The sequence below is a fragment of the Cyprinus carpio genome, chromosome A8, assembly GCF_018340385.1.
Source record: "Cyprinus carpio isolate SPL01 chromosome A8, ASM1834038v1, whole genome shotgun sequence".
Lineage (NCBI taxonomy): Eukaryota > Metazoa > Chordata > Actinopteri > Cypriniformes > Cyprinidae > Cyprinus > Cyprinus carpio.
In genome coordinates, this window is record NC_056579.1 from 25839658 (window position 1) to 25856294 (window position 16637).

General features: G+C 34.6%; 1 protein-coding gene across 7 annotated transcripts in view; it reads left to right on the top strand.

Annotated features, from left to right (window-relative positions):
* Nucleotides 1-16637, top strand: part of nadka (NAD kinase a) — a 77631-nt gene that overhangs the window by 9159 nt on the left and 51835 nt on the right. For all 7 annotated transcript variants that reach the window (XM_042762958.1, XM_042762955.1, XM_042762957.1 and 4 more), the window contains exons 3-4: nt 5015-5098; nt 13884-14013. In XM_042762958.1, the coding sequence (XP_042618892.1) occupies nt 5015-5098; nt 13884-14013 (214 nt within the window). The remainder of the gene's footprint in view (nt 1-5014; nt 5099-13883; nt 14014-16637) is intronic.

Consider the following 16637-nt stretch of genomic DNA (forward strand, 5'->3'; position numbering starts at 1 on the left):
ATAGTGCTTTATCTACTATAGATTGTGTCAAAGCAGCTTTACAGTGTTAAACAGGAAAATAGCGTGTCAATAATGCAGGAGGACAATATTATCAGTCAGTTATTCAGTTACAGGCAGTTCATTGTTGATTCAGCCAGGGGCGTCATGCACTTATTATTTTTGAGGGGGCACGAGTAAGGGGGGTGCTTATGTTTTATTTCATGTTTCCTTTTATTATTCGAATATGTTAAATGTATCATGAAGTATCTCGATTCTCAAATATGTGTAACTAAATGCCTTTTGCACCTTTATAGCTCATGTTAGTTGATCTATAATGGGCAATGGGCAAAGTAGCTTAATTTTAGTGTAATCTATTAACTATGCATAAAACCGTATTAAATATTAAATAAATATTTAATGTGACTGACTTTGTTTTTAACATGAATTTAATAAAAACAGTTTAAGTTACTAATTATAACACTTGCATTGTACTGAAAGAGAGCAAATGTGACCCTGGACCATAAAACCAGTCTTAACCCTCTGGGGTTTTTGGTGCCTGGAGAAGTTTTGACATCCCTTGACTTTTGTGTTTTTTTCAGTTGTTTATAAACATATACATGGCTAAAGTATAATAACACTGTAATCAGTACAAACTGGGCTACAATAATATGTAAATAGCATGTATGTGCATGGTTGTGTTTTTGAGAAAACAACGTTTATGTGTGGTTAGTGAAAAACTAAAATTTTGAAGTCACTGAAATAAGGTCATAAAACACCTAGAGAACATTTGTTCACAAGACTGTCAAACATAGACCTTGCAGCCTAGAAATTTTGCTTCAAAATGATGTGAAAATCATCTTGTTTACTCACTCACAGAAAACAATGGATTGATTTAAATTTTCGAAGACAATTCTTGTTTCGAAGGTCATATGCGAGTAGGTGTGACTGACCGTGAATATTTGTGTGATTCACACCTGAGAAGACAAAGGCCAGCATAATGAGCTGCATAATGAGCCTTTCAGCCAGGTGTGTGACTGAGAGGGATGAGTTACAATAAAGAATGTGAGGACAAAATAAATATATATATTTTTATGTTTGTAGTTTATTTAGAATATATTTAATTATATTGCACTTGTGAGTGCGTTTAAACAGTTTATTAGGAACGATCAAAGCTGACTTTCAAAGCTGAATTTTTAGTATCATTACTCCAGTCACACGATCCTTCGGAAATCATTCTAATATTCTGATTTGCTACTCAAAAAAAACAAAACATTTATTGTTATTATTATATTATATTTTATTAATTGAAAGAACAGCATCATTTGTAACATGATTATTGTATTTATTATCACTTGTGCTAAATAAAAGTTTTAATTTCTATATATACTGACTCCCAGCTTTTAAATGTTATAGTGTATATTGTTACACTTGGAGTAAGACTGGAGTAATGATGCTGAAAATTTAGCTTTGATCACAGGAAAAAATTAAATTTTGAAATATATTCAAAATAGAAAGCAGTTATTTAAAATAGTAAAAAAATAGTCATAATATTAATTCTTAAAGGCACAATATGTAAGTTTTCGCCTCTAGAGGGTTGCGTATTCTAAAGAAACAAAGGCGTAGTTTGATGACGGCGTGACTGAATGTGGAATCATGGGAGTTGTCGTCTTCATCCCCCAGCCGATGCAATACAACAGGACTCGGGCAGAAATCATGTTCATGGATGTGATAACAGGAAAAAATTAAATTTTGAAATATATTCAAAATAGAAAGCAGTTATTTAGGGAATCGAGGCCGCTGAACGAGCCTGACACACGGCACGAAAGCAGCGGAGCTTTTATTACGCTTCCGCTCCTTCCGGTCGTGAGTGTATGGGCAGCGCTGTTTTATCATACTAGACACATTTGAAAGTTCTGTTATAATGCTACTCTGTGCAGTCATCACCTGTTTAGTAAAATGCATAACATATTAAAGTGTCTTTGGTGTTTCCATGTTTTCTACAAAACAAAACAGGAAATCGAGAGTGTATGATGTCATTGGCAGGCGACACAATGACACTATGGACACGGTCCGTGCCACTAGTTAAAATTGCCTGTTTCTCTGGATTTAAACATTCTTCGAAACATTTGGGATAGTGTAAGTACACAAGTCAGAAAAATATGTAACACTGTCCTTGTAGTTTTTGTATATTTTAATAAAATAAATCTTACATATTGTGCCTTTAATCCTTGCATATATTGTACAGTCGTGGCCAAAAGTTTTGAGAATTACATAAATATTGTAAATTGGAAAAGTTGCTGCTTAAGTTTTTATAATAGCAATTTGCATAAACTCCAGAATGTTATGAAGAGTGATCAGATTAATTGCATAGTCCTTCTTTGCCATGAAAATTAACTTAATCCCAAAAAATGCTGCTTTTCACTGCATTTCATTGCTATCATTAAAGGACCTTCTGAGATCATTTCAGTAATCATCTTGTTAACTCAGGTGAGAATGTTGATGAGCACAAGGCTGGAGATCATTATGTCAGGCTGACTGGGTTAGAATGGCAGACTTGACATGTTAAAAGGAGGGTGATGCTTGAAATCATTGTTCTTCCATTGTTAACCTGCAAAGAAACGCGTGCAGCCATCATTGTGTTGCATAAAAATGGCTTCACAGGCAAGGATATTGTGGCTACTAAGATTGCACCTAAATCAACAATTTATAGGTTAATCAAGAACTTCAAGGAAAGAGGTTCAATTCTTGTAAAGAAGGCTTCAGGGCATCCAAGAAAGTCCAGCAAGCGCCAGGATCGTCTCCTAAAGAGGATTCAGCTGCGGGATCGGAGTGCCACCAGTGCAGAGCTTGCTCAGGAATGGCAGCAGGCAGGTGTGAGCGCATCTGCACGCACAGTGAGGCGAAGACTTTTGGAAGATGGCCTGGTGTCAAGAAGGGCAGCAAAGAAGCCACTTCTCTCCAAAAAAAACATCAGGGACAGATTGATCTTCTGCAGAAAGTATAGTGAATGGACTGCTGAGGACTGGGGAAAAGTCATATTCTCCGATGAAGCCCCTTTCCGATTGTTTGGGGCATCTGGAACAAGGCTTGTCCGGAGAAGAAAAGGTGAGAGCTACCATCAGTCCTGTGTCATGCCAACAGTAAAGCATCCTGACATCATTCATGTGTGGGGTTGCTTCTCATCCAAGGGAGTGGGCTCACTCACAATTCTGCCCAAAAACACAGCCATGAATAAAGAATGGTACCAAGCAACTTCTTCCCACAATCCAACAACAGTTTGGTGAAGAACAATGCATTTTCCAGCACGATGGAGCACCGTGCCATAAGGCAAAAGTGATAACTAAGTGGCTCGGGGACCAGAATGTTGAAATTTTGGGCCCATGGCCTGGAAACTCCCCAGATCTTAATCCCATTGAGAACTTGTGATCAATCCTCAAAAGGCGGGTGGACAAACAAAAACCACTAATTCTGACAAACTCCAAGAAGTTATTATGAAAGAATGGGTTGCTATCAGTCAGGATTTGGGCCCAGAAGTTGATTGAGAGCATGCCCAGTCGAATTGCAGAGGTCCTGAAAAAGAAGGGCCAACACTGCAAATACTGACTCTTTGCATAAATATCATGTAATTGTCGATAAAAGCCTTTGAAACTTATGAAGTGCTTGTAATTATATTTTAGTACATCACAGAAACAACTGAAACAAAGATCTAAAAGCAGTTTAGCAGCAAACTTTTTGAAAACTAATATTTATGTAATTCTCAAAACTTTTGGCCACGACTGTACATACTGCCACATATATGTGCATAACTCGGTACACATACAGTTCTCATCAAGCAAAATTTACGAGCAACACTTCTAGTTATGATAAAGAATTGGGCTGACTTTTTTATTTTTTTTTATTTTTTTTTTTTTTATTGTTTGGGGATTATTGTCATTGTCACCAATCTTAGTAAACATTATTCTAAGACAACTGAGGATGCTAAATAGCATTATTGATAACTCAAACAGTGTTATCAAACAGTTTACCCAAACTCAAACAGTTTACCCAAATAGCTTTAAACTTGGTCAGAATAATATCAAAACAGAATTCTTGATATCTTTATCTGTCCAATGTTAGTACTCCTTTCTGATGTTTTTGAGGCTCTTAGCATGGTTAAAATTTCATGAAATTCGGCACAGTTAATAAATCACAGCCGTTAATCTTAGACATTATCTAAGAAATGGGCATGGAAGTGTACCTCTTTAGGGCCGCCTTTTACTAAAGTGGTTGGGTTAGGTTTACTTTTAGTAACCAAACATGGTACAATCATCTCAACAATCTTGACAACTTTCAAATTTACAGTCAGCCCACCAGGAAGTTGGCCATTTTGAATTATTTATTTATTTTTTAAATGCAGGATCTGAAATTTTAATATTTCTCCAAGGGAATGTATGTGATTCTTACCAAACTTGTTTAACATTATGCCAAGATGTAGAGTCTCATTGTATGTTTGGGGGTCATGGGAGCTGATCACTGTGGCTAATGTGGGCCATAGCCAAGTCACCTTTATTTGCATAACACTTTATACAGTACTGATTGTTTCAAAGCAGCTTTACTATATCTTTACCTATGTCCACCGCCTCGATGGCAGGCGAGTATTTTAACTTAGTTGAAAAATCGCTCCTCTTCATAACATAAGGATCACATCTAACATAAGTTGTGATTTTTTTTGTTTATACGTCTCTCTTGTAATAGTGTCTAAACCAGTACAATATGGACTTTCCTCCATCTCATCCATTCTGCTTTTCACTTCCCGCCCTACATCTGAATTTCTCAAATCATCAGAATCACGTGTTTGCAAACAAGCCATTGTTGAACGCATCACAGACATTGACATAGTCCTCTCATATTTATCCATTTGAATGCATGTGGTCACTGTGCATCATTTTTCTAGATTTGTTGATTTCTTTGATTTCTAGACTTTGCATGTTGTCAACGCTTTCAGCTACATTATATACTTAAAAGTTTATATTGTCATTTTACTGTTCTTTTAAAGGAGGACACAGTCACTTCATGGACCAAGCCCTGTCACCACATTTGGGCCCAAAGCCTGCATGCTGAAGAATCCTAAAGCTGTCATGTGAGTCCTTTATTAATTATTTCTGTAGATTATTTTACAATATATTTGACTTATATCTATAATGTTGTTTTAGGAAAACATTTTCTATTATTAAATACTTAAAGTGGAAGTGAAGCAGTCATTCAAATTTACATTATTTAGTAAACCGTTATCCACTTTAATGAAAATGTGACAAACATAATTAATGTAAGCATTTTAAAGAAAAAAAGATGTTTTGTTTTAGATTTTGGAGCAAGGGCTCCACCATATTGCAATACCACAGCGTGTGATGTCACAGGGTTGGTTTGCTCTGTTGGCCAGTGAAGTAATATAAGCATTTCTTTACTTTTTTAACACACACTTGTTTTGAAATGGAGGAAGACAAACTTGGAAGGATTGTTGAGCCCATAATAAGTGCAATTGCTTATACATTTGAGACGATACAACAAAGGGACCAAGCAGTACTACCGTTACGGGTGGAAGAAGTTGTAAACATGCTAGTTTGGCATGAAGAGTGGGTTGAAAATAGGGGTGGGCGATATGGAAAAAATATCATATCACAATTTTTTTTTTTTTTTAAATATCACTATTTACGATTTTATCATGATTCTTTGTCATGTTGGTTTTACTATTTTGCAAGTTATCTGAGCATTACAGCCAAACTAAATTCCCTATTATAATGACAAGGCCTTTCAAGGTAAAAAAAATAAAAAAAATAATGGCAGATATTTAGGCCAAAGAGGGTGAAGATAAAAATCTTTGTTTTTTTTTTTATAACAAAGATAAAAGAATGACAAAGATACACATTACAACTACACATAATATACAAATAAAACAAACAGTGCTTTATTTTCAGGTACAATAGGTGTATTTAGCAGGAGCATTCAAAAAATTGAATGAACAAAATTGAACACTTTATAAACGGATTCCTAAAGCAACTGTATTGAATTTCTTCAGTCAAGAGCAGTGAGTGATTTTTCTGTTTGTGTTTTGTTGTTTTATTAATGTTAAAGGAATAGTTCATCCAAAAATAAAAATTCTGTCAGCTGTCTGTCAATTCTGTCATAGTGTTTTATTTTTATGCCACCATTTACTCACTCAAAAGTTGTTTTAAACCTGAATGACTTTCTTTCTTCTGCTGAACATATACGCTATTCTGAGGAACGTGGAAAACCAAACAGTTGCTGGTCCACAGTGACTTCCCACATTCTTCAAAATATCTTCTTTTGTGTTCAGCACAAGAAAGAAATTAAAACAGGTTTGGGACAATGTGACAGTGAGTAAATAATGACAGAAATGAAATTTTAGGGTGAACTATCCTTTGACAGTTGACTTCATGTTTAATAGGCCTACTGTCCCTTTAAGACCTGCACCCATCTAATAAACAGGCATGTATACGTTTTTCTCTCAACTGTTTACTTTTATTTTAGATATAACCAACTGAGTGTAAACCTTGTGTGTTTTGACAGTATTAGCACAAAAGATAATTCAATAACCAGGCGCTGTTTGACAGACTTTAGCGCACGCGTTTCGGGTGTATGCAGCTCTCAGAAAAAGCACAGGTCGGGTCAGTGCGCAAATGAAACATTTAAAAGCACATGCAAATAATGAGAGCGTAACTCCTGTGAGAGTAACTCTACCGCTGAGTCAACACTGATGTGAATGCATGTGGTGTTGTACAGTATATGACGGTGGCGCCAGAACTGCAACTGATAGAATGTGCGCTGTAGCACGATACTACAATATTTCTTCAAAAGCAGATCGTGGAGACATTTTTATCATCCACGATCAAAAATTGTCATATTGCACACCCCTAGTTGGAAACAATACGGCCATTCTGGCATAATATTGTCTGCATTTCCTCAAGAATGAGGAATGAGGAATGACTTTCTTGAGGAAGAAGCACTAGTCCAATCGTTCAGATAGGTGATTAGTTTTAGTGTCCTGTTAACAGCAGGTAAGCTAATTGTATTCGCAGGTGAACATATAATGTATTACACACCACTAGTGGTGGATGAGCCAGTGTAATGGAAATATGTCTGCAAGGTCTGCAACATGAATAATATTGTATGATACGCTGTTTGTTTACATTGCGCCTCGCAAAAACAATGTTTGGGATACCACGTTCAAAACTTTATGTAGACAGTTTAATGTTGAATATTCATCCAAATTATGGTGAAAACCAAAATATTTTGAGTGTCAAAATAACATTTGTGTGTTCAAATGTAAAGAAATGCTTGAATTACTTCACTGGCTAATGGAGCAAACCAACCCTGTGACGTCACATGCTTCTTGCATGATGCCGGTGCCACTGCTCCAAAAGCTATAACAAAACATTATTTTTTCTTGAAAATGGATACATTAATCGTGTTTGTGCAGGCAAGCTTGTGCTGGTGTACTTATCTCTATTACATCATAACGACAAGGAAGTATAAAACAAGTTATTTTGGCAGCTTGGTTTCAATAAGAGCTGTTCTTGGGGGAAGTTCTCAGCTTTAATTTGTGTGTGTTTTATAGTACAATGACCTCTTAAATGTCCAACTATCATGGGAATTTTTTTTTTCTCAATTGACCTCTTAATTATAGTAGGTGGCTAACCAAAATGCCTAATACCACCTGTGTGTACCGCCGCCGCAGGGCCGCGGCATTAACCCTCTGAGGTCTAGGGGGTTTTGGGGGCCTGGAGAAGTTTTGACATGCCCTGACTTTTGTGTTTTTTTCAGTTGCTTATAAACATATACATGGCTAAAGTCTGAAAACACTGTATTCAGTACAAACTGGGCTACAATAATATGTTAATAGCATGTATATACATGATTGTGTTTTTAAGAAAAACAATGTTTATGCGTGGTTAGTGAAAAACTAAAATTTTGAAGTCACTGAAATAAGGTCATAAAACACATACAGAACATTTGTTAATTAATTTAAATTTTCTAAGACACTTTTTGTTTAGAAAGGGCATATGCGAGTAGACATGATTGACCGTGAATATTTGTGTGATTCACACCTGAGAAGACAAAGTCCCGCATAATGAGCTGCATAATGAGCCTTTGAGTCAGGTGTGTGACTGAGAGGGATGAGTTACAATAAAGAATGTGAGGACAAAATAAATGTATATATTTTTATGTTTGTAATTTATTTAGAATATATTTAATTATCCCACAAAATAACTTGAGTTTCACTTGCGAGTGCAGTTAAACAGTTTATTAGGAACAATCAGAGCTGACTTTCTAAGCTGAATTTTTAGCATCATTACTCCAGTCACACAATCCTTCAGAAATCCTTCTAATATTCTGATTTTCTACTAAAAAAAAAAAACATTTATTGTTATTTTTATTATTATTAATGTTGAAAAGAGCTGAGAATATTTTTTTTATTTTTTTTTGATAAATTGAAAGAACAGCATTGTTTGCAACATTTATCGTATTAATTGTTTTTATTTATCATCACGTGTGTGCTAAATAAAAGTTTTAATTTCTATATATACTGACTCCAAGCTTTTGAATGGTATAGTGTATATTGTTACACTTGGAGTAAGACTGGAGTAATGATGCTGAAAATTTAGCTTTGATCACAGGAATAAATTACATTTTAAAATGTATTCAAATAGAAAGCAGTTATTTTAACTATTAAATATTTCACAATATTACTGCTTTGGCAAACTGGTATTGACTGGTATTGTGTAATGTTGACATATATAAATTAACATCACATAACTAGCATTTCCAAAGTGTATATTGTTTATGTGCTCTCAAATAAACTAAATGATAAACTGCATTATTAACATTATTTTGATGGTCACTGATACTAGTAGTACAGTAGAACATTTAGATGATGTGAACAAAACTTCTTAATGTTTCACTTGATTTTACATTTAGTCAGGAATTATAGTTTGGATAAAGTCTAACTAGTAAAATGTGTACACGTTATGTGAAAACTAATACAAGTTTATACAGTGGGTACCGAAAGTATTCAGACCCCCTTAAATTTTTGAACTCTTAGTTATATTGCAGCCATTTGCTAAAATCATTTGTTCATTTTTTTCCCTCGTTTTTCTTTTTTAATAAATCTGCAAAAATGTCAACAATTCTGTGTTTTTCTGTCAATATGGGGTGCTGTGTGTACATTGAGGAAAAAAAAAGAAGCAAATGGCAAATGGCTGCAATATAACAAAGAGTGAAAAATTTAAGGGGGTCTGAATACTTTCCATACCCATATATATACTTGTATTAGACATAGCGTTGTTTTCATATGGATTACTTTATCACAGAATATATGTTTGCCTTTGCTTAGTTTAAAAGTAGACATGTCAAGCTGTCTATAGATATATCTCTCGTGTCTCTGTGCTGAGTATTTGCTGAGTTACAGTTCATTTTAATGAACATGGTTGTCTAAATGAAGATCATCGCAGACCAAGGCTGCAGACAGCGCACCTTATTTGTTTTCTTTGTTTTGTAAATGCACAAAGTTTTGTTGTTTATATGTGTGGATACAAATAAAAGTAGACCCTTTACAGATTCCAATGATGTATTGCTCTTATCTGTACGATCAAAACTGTAAGTGTAATTTAAGTTCTTTTTGGGGTTATCAGGAGAAAATGCCTCAACACGCGTATATGCGTGGATCGACTTCAGAGGGTTAACTGCAAGTCAGTCACGTGTTTAAGTCGTTCACGAAACTACCACCAGGTGGCGCATAGGTACAGTTTGCAAACTGACTATAAATATATTTTCTGTAAAGGAGATCAAATAACAAAATAAAATAAAAATAACTTTATAATATAACATTATAACATCCTTAAAAATCATTAGAAAATCTAATTTAAAATGTATTTTTAGAAAGTTAATTTCGAAATGTGAGATAGTTGTATAGGCTGCAGCCTAATGCATAAAAAAAAAAAATAATAATTTACACAAAGGCCCATTACTGGATGTTATGGTTATTAAACATTCATTATGAAACCATTACAGCAATTTCCTTATGTTGCATTAAGGGGCTTTCATTTCGATCTACAGGCTAATGAAAGTTTTTGAGCGAAAAATCCTGACCTTGGCGTTGGTTCACTGTAAAGCATAAATATCGATGTGTACAAGGCTGCACGTTCATGGGACTTTATTCGCAGCACAATTTTCTCTGACTCACACTATAAAAATAAATAAATACATAAAAAAATTAAATAAAAATAAAAACCTTGAAAAAAATAAGTTAGGCTAAATCTGTGACATTAAAAAATAGAAATCGTACAAAAAATAGGATATTAACTTGGAATATATAGATTACATTTAAGGATGTGTGCATTATGTCATAAAAAATAAAATGATTGAAAGGTGGCTTATTGTTGAGTGTTAAAGGCTAGGCCTAGTTCTAACACATATTTTGGCACTATAGTCACATTAATGTCACAAATTATGAAAGGCTTGAAACTTACATTTAATAATTTACTTATTTATTTCAGCAGGTCACTCATATATTTGTTTTCTGGCCTTTTTTAACATATTTTATTCCCTTACACAAAGCCCATGACATGCCAAAAATTTGTCCACGAATTAAGAAATTCATCACTTTTATCGTTCCTTTGTATTAAATAAAACATGTTTAATAATAGTTAATCCATTTAAAATAAATATGTACTGTTAAAAAAAAGTACTGTTCCTGTGGCTCAGTGATAGAGCATTGCGTTAGCAGCGCAAAAGGTCTTGGGTTCAATTTTCCAATTTCCAGGGAATATTATTAGAATTGATAATTCTAATAATAAATCATCATATTAGAATGATTTCTGAAGGATCATGTGACACTTTTATACTGGAGTCATGATGCTGGAAATTCAGCTTTGCATCACAGATATAAATTATATTTTAAAGGATATTTAAATAGAAACCATTATTTTATATTCTAATAATAACATTTTTGCAAGATTACAGTTTTTTTTTTTGTTTTTTTTGTATTTTTGATGAAGTATTTGTGGGCTTGATGGGCTTATTTGAATTATTTTTAAAGTATTTTACAGGTTTTTTTTTTGAACGGTAGTGTGTGTGTATATATATGTGTGTGTTTTTTTTTATGTTTATAGGTTGGTTGGTTGGTTTGAGGAGGTGCGCGGTTGAGTTTTTTTGTTTTGTTGTGGACATGCAGTGTGAGTGCTAACTGCGCCAGAGCAGGGAACTACTGATACATGCAGCATGATTACATGAACATTTTTGAGTGGCAAACACAATAGATCTATAAAGCATGTTGTGAAAGGGTCTTCTGTGTCACTGCATTCCAAACGACTCAAAATAATAAACCACAAAGTCAAAACCTGAAATGTAAATTCTAACAGAATGTATTCATTACCAATATATTGAACCATCTCTTTATGTTTTTCTAAATCCCAAACAGAGTCCAGACATCAGAAAAGAATCCGTCTATGAACGTTATGAACAGCTTTTTTAGATTTGGGAAATACACATGCGTTATGGACAGAAGTTTTTGGGAGACAACATATTTTGTAAACTTTGTGATTTACAATGCACAAACCAGAAGCAACAATATCTGCAGAAGCAAGAAGGGTTGACCATTATCAAAAAAAAAAAGATTTTAATAGGCAAAAAAATGTAATAGATAAAAAAAAATGTCATCTCTCCATTACGGACCATTGCAGAATTTTTGCAAACGCGTATATAATGTTTTAAAATCTTTAACAGACATGTCTAGAAGGAATTTAATAAGGCTGCCCCCCACGTAATATTTTTTTTAGTTGTAGTCATTAATTTAAGTCATTATTCAACTAATCTCATGTTTATATTAAATTAACACAGTCTAATCAATAATGAGCCTTAATATATTCCGCGCTCAAGCACACGCATTAAGTTTGCCACAAAGCACAGGCAGAAGTAACCTAATAATTGTGAAAAAGGAGACATTTTAATTATTTATAAATAAACTAGTGTTTTCTTGTCGGCTGCAAGATGACGTTCACGGTGCTGAATCTCTCCAGATGGACGTGCCTTTAGAGAGAAATGCAACCTTCACAGATTACATAATCAGGGAGTATTTGCTTTCGTTTTGAATTGGTTTGTTTAAAAGTAGACATTTCAAGATTTCTGTTAATATATTTCTCATGTATGTGAGGCACCCCAATTTTAAGTTATTCCATCATCAGGAAAAAAATCCACTGATCTTGAGGGCGACTCCCTGTCATGCATGCGCATTAAGAATTTTCCGCACAAACACTTGAATATGAATAGTAATGGAACACATTTCTTTTAGGTTACAGTATGGGATCCGCTTTAAAAAATAAATCTTCACAAGTCTACATCCAAGACAGATGCAGTTATAACCTGTAAATTGAAGGCTATTTGACATTTTAACATGATCTAACAGCCACGAAGCTCCAATTCGTTGATCATTAATTGTTCTTGATCAAGATTAAACGGATGCATGACTCTCAACTTGTTTTAATAAATCTCTTTTGCATTAAATAATAAAGATACAAAGCAGGTTACATTAAATATTATTGTACAAATAATTATAAAATGCTAAAGACTGCGAATAATGCACATTTTGCATATGCATTACAAAGTTAATTATTTTTTACATTCAATTATACAAAATAAACCAAACAAGATAAGTATCATGCGCGCCGCGCAAATCTTGCACTCTGATATTTTAAGGAATAGTATACACTCCTGCATTTAAATGTGGCTGTTTTTTTTTTTTTTAGTTTTATATAAATATATAAATGTATAAAAGCAAGCAAAGGTGGCTCCCTTTAAAATCACTGAAGTTGTCAATTATTGAAGCTCTTTTTACATCGTGTGCATTTTGTTGATTATAATGAGACAACTTGAGTTTAAACGTGAGGACGTTTTATTAATCCGTCCATTCTTTTCAGTTTCAATGATTTAGCTAAATCGTGGCCAGGTTTAATTTATTTGTTTCTTGTTTTAGTTAGGTGTAAATAATGGGAGCGAAATCATACAGTGCCTCATGTTTTACTAAAATAAAGAAAATAATTCATGAAATACGCAACAATTTCTTAATCACTGTACAAACAGATATCTTTTTCCCAACTAGTTCTCTGTCAAAATAAAGGACAGATAACGAATAACAAAGTATGTGCGTGTCAAAAAATGCATGCTGTTTTATAAAAGGAATTTTAAAATATAAATATAATTTTTTTTTCTTGTGATAAATATAGGCCTAATATGTGAGAATATTGACATGTTGCATATGAATCCATTTATGTAGCCTAGCTCACTAAAATAGGCTACCACTTTTAATGCTCCGATGAAAAGAAAACCACCATTTCTTTAGGATAATATAACAATGTTAAAAGTTAAATGTTTCAAATCTAAGATATGGTGTAATAGTGTGTAGCTTAGAGAAAATATAAGCACAGGCTCATTTGGCTTGACATTTATCCTTCTTGAATTCATTATAAGAAAGCACATAACGTCTTAAGCAGTCCTACTAAATTTTCATTTGTGAATATAAAATATTTGAACTACACTGTTTTTCTTTTATTATCCCCGACTGCAGCCATCAAATGTAACACATTGGCGAGGCAAAGCTGACGGCTGTTTGCGAAAATGTGCTTTGATGCGTTTGTTTGATAACTTGTGGTTAAAGCGCCACTCAGCGGTCAAAAGCCGCAAATGCACTTTGCAGACGCAGCGGCGGTGGCGGTAGAAAGCACACTCTGGTTGGCCACCTACTGTACCATGCAAAACAAATTAACAGCTTATTTTTGTCACCCAATAAACTTAAATGTTTAATAAAATCATGCAATTTTGACAAACATGTTTGTTCATATCTGTGCATTCAGGCATATTCAAGATCCAGCCAGTCAAAGGTTGACATGGAACAAGCCACCCAAAAGTGTCCTTATTATAAAGAAAATCAGAGACGCCAGCCTGCTACAGCCTTTCAAAGAACTCTGCATTTTTCTGACACAGGTGAGAACACCACAAAATATTGCACACACAAAAAAAAAATGCAGATGTGGCCATTACGAATATGTGTCAAAGGTAAAAGGAAACAAAGGTCTCAGGACCAGAAGGCATGCTCTGGCACAGGAATATGTATTCGTATGTCATGTATTGAAACTGATGATATGCTGGTCAGCGAATCTGTAAACCTCAGAGCTGTATTTAAAAAAAAAAAAAAAAAACATCAGCGCACATTAAATGTTGGCAAGTAAATTTTCTGTACAAATGCCAAATTCAGTCAGTAATGGTGTTTTACATGTGTAATTGATAAATCAAAGTAGCGCTTAGTTTTATCATTTGCTCTGCTTTTGTAATGAGTTGATATCTTGTCAGATTTCACTGTCTTTGTTCTTCTGGTTTTTGATTTGCCCTGATGTGTAGGGATGTAATGATTCAGATTTGATCACTGTTTGGTTCAGTTCATGGTTGTAGGCAGTTCATTTTGATATGTGCTATGTTCAGAGAAAAAAGGACTATGGTCGAGGCATGGGCCGATTACCGGTTTCAAGGTATACCGCGATTTGAAAATTTCACAGTTTCAAAACGACTTATATTTTCTATTATACCATTCCTGCGGTATGCGCTGTTTTAAATGTCTCCTCAAAGACTGAAAGTGTAGGAATCCCTCAGGTTGAGTGCAGTGTAGTGCAGGAATACTGTGGACTCCATTAAGACGTAATTCACAGATCCAGTACACCTATACTGATACACATGCATTGTCTTTCTCAACTGTTTATGTTCACTTAAGACATGGCCAACAGTGATGCGCGGGTCAATGTATAAACAAACCGCACCCGACCGACGTTTTCAACTAACCCCCCGCAACTTGGACCACAAAAAAAGAAAAAGAAAATATTGTACCCGACCCACTTCCTATCCCGCATTTTTTAAAAGTAGTAAATGCTCATCATAGCGCAGGGGCGTAGAATTAGGGGGGGACGCCAGGGACGTGTCCCTACCAAAGTCCAGCGACTGCCAAATTGTCCCTAGCGATAATTTTGAAAAAACAATTAAATATATGTATATGTTTTGTAATTTCGTATCTGATGGCATCTGAAACATCATACCATTGATATTATTACCTAAGAAGTTAAAGTAAATAGGCTATGTTACAAAACGGCGCGCTTTCAAGGACGCGCATTTATTATTTTTAAATGGGCGGAATGTAGTCACTCACTGGACAAGAAGCGCAACAGCTGATGATACTGAACTGCAGCATGCCGGTTAGAGCGGTTCTCATTCTCAAGTCAAGAACCGGTCAGCAGTACACTGAACTGAGAACCGTTTCCTTCGGACACGTCCGATTTGAGGACCGAGGAGCTGATGATACTGCACATGCGTGATTCAGCGTGAAGCAGACTGACACACAGCGCGTCTGAACCGAACTGGTTCTTTTGGTGATTGATTCTGAACTGATTCTGTGCTAATGTTATGAGCGCGGGTAAACCGAAGGCTTGAATAAAGGGCAATCTGGCGAAACGTAAGTTTATTTAATAAGAAATAAATCGCAATGGATTATGTATAGTAAGTGGATGGTAAGTGGATGGTTTCTGCACTGATGACACCTAATTTATTTACTTTATATCTTCGAGACTTAAATCCTCGTATGCACATTATTGTTGTTACTGTATTTGGGTGAGTTGTTGCAAAACTTAATTGTAAACTTTTCATGACTATGAGGTTTTTAACTGACTAAAGTTATGATTACTGACTTTATATATTTAAATGTTTGATAGACTTGACGCCATTATGTCATCGCCAATGACGCCGTTACGTCGAGCGTAAAAGAACGTTGAGTTTTTTTCAACCGGTTTATTGAATCAAACTGAATAAAAGAACCGGTTCACGGAAAAGAACCGAACTTCCCATCACTAGACTGAGCTCATGCGTCATCTTCGCGCCAGTTATTCAGCCAATAAAGTGTAGGCCTATGTATTTCAAAATTGTGTCTAGTGCTATATAAATTACAAAGGTTTAATTGGCATCTTTATTTTCAAACGACCCGACCGGCCGCGACCCGAAAATCATTAAAAATATTTTTGGACGACTCATAACCGCGGGTAACCACGGGTGACCGCAAGCACCCGCTCATTTTGGATCAACCCGTGCATCACTGATGGCCAACGATGTTTGCAAGGATACTCACAAAGACAGGCATGATTACATATTTTTTAAAGCATGTTAAAATGTTAAAATGTTTTGAACTGATTGTTTCCTTCCTTGTATTTTAATGGAATTAATGAATATTATGTCTTGGTTTTTTTATTGATGATTTTGCTTGTAAATTGCATTGCTGAACTTTGAATCTGGTGCATTTAAACTCTATATTTAGCTAGTGTGAAACCATTGCTTGTTATGAAGATGAGGTGCTATGGCCAGAATGTAGTGTGAAAAAATTGATTGTTGTGATGCAGCCTGATTTGATAAAAATGTCATATGCTTGGAATAATGAGAATAAATTCATATTTTATATTATTATTTTTTATTATGTTTTTATTAAATGTAAATAGACGCGCTATATTTTTCTGTTTTGCATTTTATATATATTGTTTATGGATGTCATTAAAAATGAGGAGATTAGCAGAAATAAC